At 29.1% G+C, this 10,132-nt stretch overlaps 1 protein-coding gene across 7 annotated transcripts; it reads left to right on the forward strand.

Moving 5' to 3' along the window:
• Positions 1-1,024: 1,024 nt before the first annotated feature.
• Positions 1,025-5,266, forward strand: LOC136222353 (uncharacterized). 7 transcript variants are annotated; one of them, XR_010685606.1, is made up of 5 exons: positions 1,025-1,306; positions 1,778-2,209; positions 2,564-3,143; positions 3,967-4,156; positions 4,277-5,266. XR_010685606.1 is itself a non-coding variant. In XM_066010025.1 (4 exons), exons 2-4 carry the CDS (start codon positions 1,814-1,816, stop codon positions 4,044-4,046), a joined length of 1,056 nt encoding a protein of 351 aa, XP_065866097.1. In that variant the 5' UTR covers positions 1,025-1,306; positions 1,778-1,813; the 3' UTR covers positions 4,047-5,266. The 7 variants fall into 7 exon arrangements, 5 of the variants coding, with proteins under 5 accessions (XP_065866097.1, XP_065866094.1, XP_065866095.1 ...); XR_010685607.1 differs by having other exon boundaries at positions 4,810-5,266; XM_066010025.1 differs by having other exon boundaries at positions 3,967-5,266.
• The last annotated feature ends 4,866 nt before the right edge of the window (positions 5,267-10,132 follow it).

Here is a 10,132-nt window from a genome sequence, read left to right on the forward strand (position 1 = left end):
ATATATATATTAGCTTAAATTAAAAAAATAATAATATAATACAATATGATTTATTTACACTATTTCACTGCATTGAGTGCATATGTGATTTAAATATTCAACCATTCAAAATTCACAACCTTACTATTCATTTTTTTCCTTTTATATTTTTCTTAATACGAAATTCTATTAAATATTAATTGCTTGATAAAAATTTAGCACAAGGGCCCCAAAAAGTTTAAGACGACCCTGCCACCCCGCTCCACAATTTGTAACCGTCTTCTACAACTCAGCATCAGTATAAATAGAGTAAGCTCATCTCGAGGTAACAAGATCATTTTCATATATTTACATTACAACTTTAATTTACTGACTGTAATCATCCTTTAGTCTTATCCAAAAACTGGTTTAAGCATTAGAGCGGGTTTGCCATACAAACTACACTTCTTTAACATTGCTTCTGTACAATTACAGACTTACATGTGAACTTTCAAGATTCAACTACATTAAACAATAAATGAAAGTAAAAAATAATCACCAATACATATTAGATTATATATTCCTCCCTTATATTTAATCATGGTCAAATGTATATGTGAGCTTTAAAAGTAACCAATAAAAAAGGACAAAAAAGTTCTCATTTGTAATAATAACGATGGTAAAACACATGAAACATGAAATTATATTCCAATTGTAATTTTCAAAGAAAACAAGTATTTTTTTTTGAAAAGAATATTCAATTGACCGAAATATTTATTGTTAAAACATATAATTGTATTTAAATTATAATTTTCAAAGAATGGTTACTAACTAATTATTCTGTAATAATTTAATGTGTTATAAATTGGAAAAGTAATGGTTAAAAAAATTAGAGTTTGTTTGGGTAGTTGTTTTTATAAAATGTTTTGAAGAAGAAAAGTTGATAAATTTCCGGGTGGGCAGATAGTGGGCCAGGCGATGGATAATTTATGGGCCTGCTATATTTCCGCAAACATACTTACGTGGAGTAATCTCATTAGTTCCAAAGATAAACCGCCTTCTTCTATAACTTGCTTGCACAACACAGCACGATAACCATCATAAACCCTGACCTAAATAAGATTAAGAAAATAAGTATATAATAAGCAATTATCAATTCTTAGCTCAATTTCTGGAGCAATCTAATTCCGATCTCAATAACGTTGAAGAAAGAAAAAGATCTGATACTTGTGTAAGGAAAATATATCATAAACAGTTCTCGGTTTATAAGCTCTAATTCCTTTCTCAAATTCTGCAAATCTCCATTCCAATCTCAAGCTCATAGGAGAAAGAGAAGATCTAGTACAAGGTTAGTGATCTCCGTATGCTATTTATTTATTTTCTCAGATATTAAACTGTTTTTTTTTCTGTATGTGTTTGATTTTGATTTATAATAGTATTTTTCATTGAGAAGTTTTTGATTTTTTTTCTTGTTGAATTTTTGTGTGTTAGTTTCAACTTTTTAGGGTTTCCGTGCTGTATATTTAGATAATTTTGTAATGTGTTAAATTAATTTTTTTTTTTTTATGAATGAAATTTGTCCCTTTTTTTAGGGTTTGGTTTGTATTCGGATTTTTTTTTCCGTATCTATTTTTTTTTTTATCTCCCTTTATTGGTTTTTATTGCTCTGATCTATATACTTAATAATATGTCTTTCCTGATGTTTATTTTGAATGTGGATATATACAGTTTCTCTCCATTGTTTTTCCTTTCTTTTGAAGCTATACATGTATATTGAATTTTGTTTGTGTATTAAGCATTGAATCATTTGCGATGGCAGGTTGGTGATTGTATTTTTGCTCTAATCATATTCAAGATGAGATTCAAGAAAGGGAGTAGCGTGGAGGTATTTAGCAAACAGGAGGTCTCTACTGGCTCATGGCTTTGTGCTGAAATAATTTCCGGTAATGGGCACACATATAGCGTCAAATACATGCACTCTCCAAACAGTGGAGAGCCAATGGTGGAGAGGGTCCCTAGAAAGGCAATTAGACCATGCCCTTCTCCTGTGGGTGAGCCAAATAATTGGGTTCCTGGTGATATTGTCGAGGCCTTTCACAATTTCTCTTGGAAAATGGCAAGGATAGTAAAGGTTATGGCTGGACAGATGTTTATGGTGAGGATACTTGGATTATCCAACGGTTGTTTCCATAAATCTTTTTTAAGGGTTCGGCAGTGCTGGCAAGATGATAACTGGTTTGTGATTGGAAAGGTAATTGTTTTTTTCATTTGTCTTGCATGCTTTCCCTGTTTCTGGAGTCTTGTTTCTGTAACAGCAATTGTAAATCAGTTTTTGAGCAAAAATTATACAGTCTAGGACTGAAATTATTTGCTGACACGCCCTTTTTGATTTCTACCTCACTCACGTTCTAAAATTATTAATTTCTATAAGCGGGCTTTGATTAAATCAGTCGATAATGATTTTTTTTTTGGTGTGAGCTTCTCCATTTGGATTATTATGTCTGCTTAATTAGAATGCATTTGTTGTGCATGTGGTTCATTATTGCTTTGTTTTTCTGTTCAAATTGCATTGTACTTAATGTTTTTATGTTGAATTTTGAAACAGGGTTCGGAGATTGTTGACATGTCTAGTGGAAAAAACAATTCAAATGAAAGAAGAGAGCAACATGTTGGAGATGACAGCTTTTGTGTGAATACCGAGCTCAAAATGCCTCGTGTCATTTCATCAGCAACATTGAAGAGAAGGTCACCACTTGGATTGTATGACCTGGAAGCTCATCCAGTAGTTGCTGGAAAGAAGAGACGGATTGAAAAAGGTAGCAGTCGCCGACAATATTATGCTGTGCTTCAATCTCTGACTTCAGAAAAGGTAGATGCAGTTGTTTATCCAGATGTAATATTGGGTGAAAATCATATGAACTCATCTTTTAATGTTGCAACAGCTAAGTTTTCTGTATTGGCTACAAGTAGCAGAAGTGATAGCTTCGTTATAGACTCCGCAGTATCTGTGGATACTGATAGTTGTGCATCCTCTAGTGGTAGTTGCAGTTCCATGGGCAATGATGCTAATAACTTGCCATTTAGGTGTTCTACCCAACATGGGAACAATATGGAGGATTATGTTAGTGATGCTGAGTCATCTTGTGGGGTGCAATTTGAGAAAGAAGAACGTTCACTTCATTCAGGTAAGCGATCGGGTATAGAATTCCGTAGGTCAGAATTAGATATTTATCGTTCTGCTATTGAGGATTTATATGCTTTAGGGCCATTGAGTTGGGAAGATGAAGCAAAATTGACAAATCTGCGTCATGTGCTTCATGTCTCAGATGATCAACATTTGATGTTGTTAAGAAACCTGATATCTCCTAATAGGATGCTTCTTGTCAGCTGACTAAGGTGATTAAGTTCTTTTTTCCTAGTTACACCATTCAACAGTATATTGTACCCAATTGGCATCAAGTTGTAAAGGATTAAAATGTATATTATAGATTTCAAATATTTCTTTTGTTTAGCTGTTACTGCTGTATATTTGTATTTTGGCCAATACTTCCTCTCTTTCATGAGCTTTCATCATATCCAGTTTGTAGTTGATCTTTCCTTCTTCTTTTTATTAATATTTTGCATTTACAATCATTGCTTGTGATTCATTGACCTTGGTACTTTGAGAAGAAAATATGTTGGATAGATGTGATAGATTTTCACTGATGGAAGATTATAACCATTAAAAAAAAGTAATACCAGGAACCTCAGCAAGCAATGCTAAAATCCCATGTTATGTTATTGATTAATTTTTACATCTAGATCTAGATGTATGTTCTCTGCTAAGATGTCCACTATAGGGACTCATGGTTTATAAATATTTGCAAGTTACTTTCCATGTGCTGCTTTGACATTCAAGAGTGGTGTATCTTGATTGTGGAGCATATCTTGATCTTTTGCATTTGGTGTATTGAGTCTATCCATTTTGCAATTGGATCTTTTCATATGGTGTGATGTATTGTGTAGCAGCATATGGAATTTATGGTGATGAGTATGCTGATGCTTCACCGATGCATATCATGGCCAAAATTGGATGGTTGCTTCCCTAGTTTGTGGAGGCCTCAGGCTGACAATTCTATAGTTAGCCTCAAATGGGTACTATTGGGCAATATCAACACTTGATATCCTACGGAAACTTGTCTTGCTGCCCTGGCCATCGGTATGTTCTTTTTTTTTTTTTTTATTGTTCTATTTATTGTATTTTAGTTCTAATACGGTAATACCTAGTGATACTTAATTCTGTTTCCATGACATAAATAATGCCATGTTAATCATGTAGATAACTGGGACACTATTATTGTGGGTTAAAGCAACAAAAATTGGTTGATTCTCAAGGGACAACATTTCACGATTCTTGTATTAATACTGCAATTTTTCCATGGGTAACATTACTTCGTTGATCAATGGATGACATTTCTTGATTCTGGACAGTGCTATTTCATGATTCTTGTGTTGATACTGTAAATTTTCCATGGGTAACATTACTTGGTTGATTGATTCTCAAGGGACGGCATTTCTTTCCAGGAAGAAGCAGTTCATCAAAAGCCTGCTCGATTCTTTTTCTCCCTCTTTCCTAACCGATGTCTAGAGTCCGTATCTATCTAGTTATTGGTTGGTATTATTTTTGTGTGCGCTCTAATATGATTTCAGTTTCTAAGTTGCTTCAGTATGCCCTTGCTATAATACTACTGAGGTTGACAAAGATGGAAGAAAAAGGGTGTGTGTTTGCTATCTGCAAATGACTGGTCGAGTACTTAGGTCCAAGGAACATTATATTTGAGTTAGTAGAAGTTAAATAATCTGTCATTGCAGATCACAAACACGTGTTGGATCCCCGGAACGTGATTGGCTTTGCATGCTGGGTTTCTTACTGTTCATTCTTAAACCCATTTTTCGACCGAAATTCACGTGTTAAACCCATTTTTTACCTGAAATTCATGATGGAACGGTTCAAGCTTGGCGTATGCTGCTTTTTACCACTTGTTCTGTTAGGTTATAGGAACACATACACATCATTGAATGGTCTGGTTTGAAGAACCAACTTTCATATGAAACATGAGATTCACAGCTTGTGATTTATTGTATTATCTATCAATCAATCTGTATTTTACATTGTCAGTGATGTTAATTTGATCTGTGGAGTTGTAATGTATTATCTATCAATCAATTGGGGTTTTCAACTGGTATTAATATTCTTGATTGTATCTCTTGAATATTTCTGTACTAAAAATTTAATTTATATAACTTGCTAATTTTCCCGTTTTCTCTATTAACTTTTTTTTCCCACTGCTCAAGTAAATAATAATATAATAGAAAGGATGGGAATAGGCTAGAATCGTCTTTTGCATTTATAAGTGGCATCTGGAGTTTGTAGGTATTTTTGAAAAAATGTATTCAAAAAGTTGAATTTAGTAGTATAGTGAAATCTCTATATAGAAATAACTTTTATTTTGTTATAAAAAAAACTCGGTCCCAACTTGGGCTAGTTATAAATAGGAATAACTTCTCAAACGTTATTTGTTATACAATTTTCAAGTTCCATGCTTAGAAATTATGCTTCCATATAGTAATAATTATATATTTATATGTATATATTAAGAATTCAAACTAAATTATAAAATATTAAAAAAAAAACTATTGAAATTATCTATGAGTTGGAAACACAAATTATAAATTTAAATTATAAATATTTAGTATTCTTATTGATGTTTACATTTTTTTCATAAAACTTTTTCAATTATTTATATATTGAAAACCTAAACTTTAAATTAAAATTCTAAATATTTAATTCATTCCATTAATGTCTATTGTTATATATTATATATAAACCATGCATGCCTATGATAATCTTAACAAATTTCAAGTGGTATTATTTAAAATTTAAAATTGTGTTGAAATTTTTTATTATATCAAACTCTATTTAGTAATAACCTTCTAATTGTTATACAAATAATCCGGTTCTAAATGTATTCTTTTATAGAGATTTTATTGTATGTTTAAATGGATTTAAAAAGGTAAATGGATATCTCCATTGGTCAGTTTTTGTAAATTTTCCTAAAGGGTAAGGTAAATTATATCCATGACTACTGAATTTTATTACTCATTAATATTATAGTTAACTAATTTTAAATGTAACATAACTTTACCTTTAACATCTAAACATTTTTTATGGGATTAAAATAATAAAAAAATAAAAATTAAAGTTGTTTAAATTATATTTATTATAAAATAATATTTTTAATTTTTTAAAATTGTTTTTTTAGAGCGTTCGCTTTTTAACATTCACCTTTTCTCTCTTTACTAAACAAATTTCTAAATGATCTAAAGGAGATATCTAAATGATATCAAACTAAAGGAATTGAATAATTAATTTTTTTTTTAAAACATCAGTTCCATCAATTTTATAATAGAGTATTAGCTGCTATTAGAGTGATTAAGATTGAATGATTTTTATATTATACTATTTCCGTTTCATATTACATGTCTTTCTAGAGATTTTTTTTTGTTTCACATTACATATCATTTTATATAATTAGTACACGTTAAGTCATTTTTTTTCTGCTATAAAACGCAGATTTACGAAAATTAATTAGAATAATGGAGTTATTATAGAATAAATAAATATTCGAGCTAATAAATAAGAAGTAACAATGTCTTTTTTCCAATATCATTAATTTCTATACAACTTTCTAAAAAGACATGTAATATGAAACGAAATGAGTAAAATATAAAACTTAATGTTTTTTTTAATGTTTCAAAGTGTAATAGTTATAATGTTAGTAAATTCAGGGAGTTTTTGAGTCAATATTGTTGCCTTCATGGCTAGAAACTGTAATTTGCAGGGAGTTTTCTCCAATTGATTAATGAAGATTGAGTTTGATTAAAAAAAAAAAGTACACATTATATGAAGTTTTTGGGAAATTTCACAAAATAGGGTAAAATAAATTGAATTGATGCAGATTCCTAAATTTGATTTTATGAAATAAAAGTATTTGAATTCTGTATTGTTACTAGATCAAAGAAAAATCAACAAAAGTGTTCTATCCATTCAAAGGTGTACAATTGTATGTGACTTTCAATCCATAGTTTTATATTATTTTGTGCTTTGGACTAAAATTGAGCAAGAACACCTTCTAACTTGATAGGCTGATAAGAGGTTTTCATCTAGTTCAGTTATCTAATTGAAATTTATAAGAGGTAATTTTTGAATCTTGTGTAAATATTAACTTAATTATAAAATAACTTAAATAATGATTTAAACTTTAGATGTTTGATTATTTGGCTACTGTGATTTTAACTCATTTTTTCTTTGCTTAAGAAGAATATTTAGATTCGATTTTTAAACATCAAGATCTTACCGTAAATTCTTTATATAGTTACTAAAACAACGATGCAAACAAGTTTGATTAAATCATTCAATTTTTTTTTAAATTTGCCAATGTCACAAAATTTATCCATATTATAATAAATTATATTTAAATATTTAATTTTAAGTTTTTTTTAATTTAAAATTACTCTATCAATTTCATTATATAAGTCATTTTAGGATGTTCCACACAAATTAAAAAATACAATTAATATAAAGTTAAATTAATGAATTTATACCGGTTAACTTAAAAAAGATTCTCTCTCATGTGATGGTTGTGGAATAAGCCTTAAAATATTTAAAAACACAAAAAAACTAAATTAAAAATTCTTAGAACAGTTTATATTTTGGAAAAAAATCCACTTTCTAAAACGACTTATATAATAATACAATGAAACGGATGAAGTAAAAAAATTTCTTGAATTTTAATAAACTTGTATTTAATTTTGATGTTTTGAAAACCACAAGAGATCGACTAAGAGAGTTGAGGAATGATGTGGTGCTGATTGTGAACAATCAACCAAAACCATTAGAGATTGAGTGAGATATTCAACTTCTAAATTGCGATGTCATACATTGATAAATTTCTTCTAATTTCAACTTCTACAACCAAAGAGTCTCTTTAAGGGTAGAGATGGTGAAACAATACTTGCTTCAAGATCTCCCTTCCGAAACCGAAACTTGTGTAAGGTGATCTAGTTTGCATGTCTTGGATCATATTCCGTATTATGTTGATCAACATATTTCCTAACTCTTTTATATAGTTGCTATAGAAAGATTTGGTTGACTAGAAAGGACGATGTCCATTGATCTATTATTGCCTCCTTTAATTTGATCGGCAATCTCAACTACAAGCTTTGTGTTGATAAGACACAAACACCATATTATGGAACACAAGCAATGTCTTGTTTCATCTTTATCTTTACATTGATACAATAAACGTGTCAATTTATGTTTTTGTCTTTTGAAAAATGTGAGCGGACTAATAATTTTATATAAAAAAAATTATGTAAGTAAATGTATCAAATCTAACTAACAACCATTGTGAAAGCTAAAAGGAACGAAGTATTGTAAAGAAAATGATTTAATTAAATGAAGGACAATGTGAAATTGAAATAAAATACATGAAGATTTGGAATTTGTTGGATCCAGGAAAATCTAGAATTGACTTGTCAACCAATTAAAGAATGGGTTAAGGTGCAAAAATACCCTCAATGTTTTGGACCAGGAGCAATTTTACCCCTAACGTTTAAAATTGTGCAGTTTTACCCTTAACGTTTGTAGCCAAGAGCAATTTTACCCCTAACGTTGATAATTTGGGTCAATTTCAAATACTATTATAAAACACATATATTTTTGTTCTTTATTTTGCACCAATTACATATCAATTCGTATTTAAAAAAAGGATTTCATGTTTTTTTTGTAATTTAATAATAAAATTGAGGATCAATATTTATAAATTCAGTGAATTTTTTGAATTTTTTTTGTCTATTTCGTACAAAAGATGGTATATTTTATTTTATTTTTTCACATCCCAACATATATTTGTGATTTATTACTTATAAAATGACGCACATGTGAAGTGTAGATGACAAGATTCATGACCGAGAAGATAGTTTGATGAATTATTTCTCAAACTGACCCAAATTATCAACGTTAGTGGTAGAATTGCTCTTGACTACAAAGGTAAGGGGTAAGATTGTACCATTTTAGACGTTAGGGATAAAATTGCTCCTAACCCAAAACGTTAGGGGTATTTTTGCACCTTAACCCTTAAAGAATTGGCTTGTTGGATCAGAAAATGATTGAATGCTTCAAATTTGGATGTGCTTGAGAGAACTTTATTTTCTCTATTCCCATTATTATTATTAATGGAGTATTTTTCGGTGTCCCATAGTTTTTCTCTTCCAAAAAGGATTTTTCACATAAATTTGTGTATCTCTTTATTACTTTATTTTTATCCTTATAATTTTATTATTACTATATTTTAATTTACACAAGATGCCAATTTTATTTACGGGACTCCTACAAAATTTGAATTGGAATTGAAATTAAAAAACTATACAAAATCCCTGAGTAACGAATTGAGATTGAAAAATTGATGAAAATATAAATTGACAGAAAAGATTGAATTTGATGTAGAATTTAGATTTGAGAATCCGTTGTTGTTTTTTTTTTTTTTTTTTTTTATGTCGAATATGATTCCAAGTTATCTATAACTTCCAGGAAGCATTGCAATGCATACGCATTAAATCAAATTTGATAAAAATGTACACACCTTAAACCAACCGAACATGATTAAAAACAAAATATTTAGAACTACTATCTAAGTTTAAAAAAACGCTATCCTTACAAATTAATTGAATTTGTATTTTTATATTTTTTAATTTTTAATAAATAAATCATTATATAAATATAATTAAAATATGAATTATACTGTCAAAATAATAATATAAAATATTTAAGATAAAAAAGCATATATATTTTAATATTCTTTTTTACATTAATATCCTCAAAAAATAAAAATGTCCCAACAAAATAATATTAATAACACACGTGCTAATAAAACAACATTAATATCCTTAAAAATAACATTTAATAGTTTTAGGTCTTTTAATTTAGTTTTTGGTTTTTTATTACTTTATTTAAAATTAAAAAAATTGACATAAAATTCAAAGACTAGCCTTTTTAAAAGGGCCCCTGGGCCAATGAGGCTAGTCTTTTTCATAAAAGAAACTATGAAAAATATTGACACATAATTTTTTGAGT

This window comes from Euphorbia lathyris, chromosome 3 (genome assembly GCF_963576675.1).
Source record: "Euphorbia lathyris chromosome 3, ddEupLath1.1, whole genome shotgun sequence".
Lineage (NCBI taxonomy): Eukaryota > Viridiplantae > Streptophyta > Magnoliopsida > Malpighiales > Euphorbiaceae > Euphorbia > Euphorbia lathyris.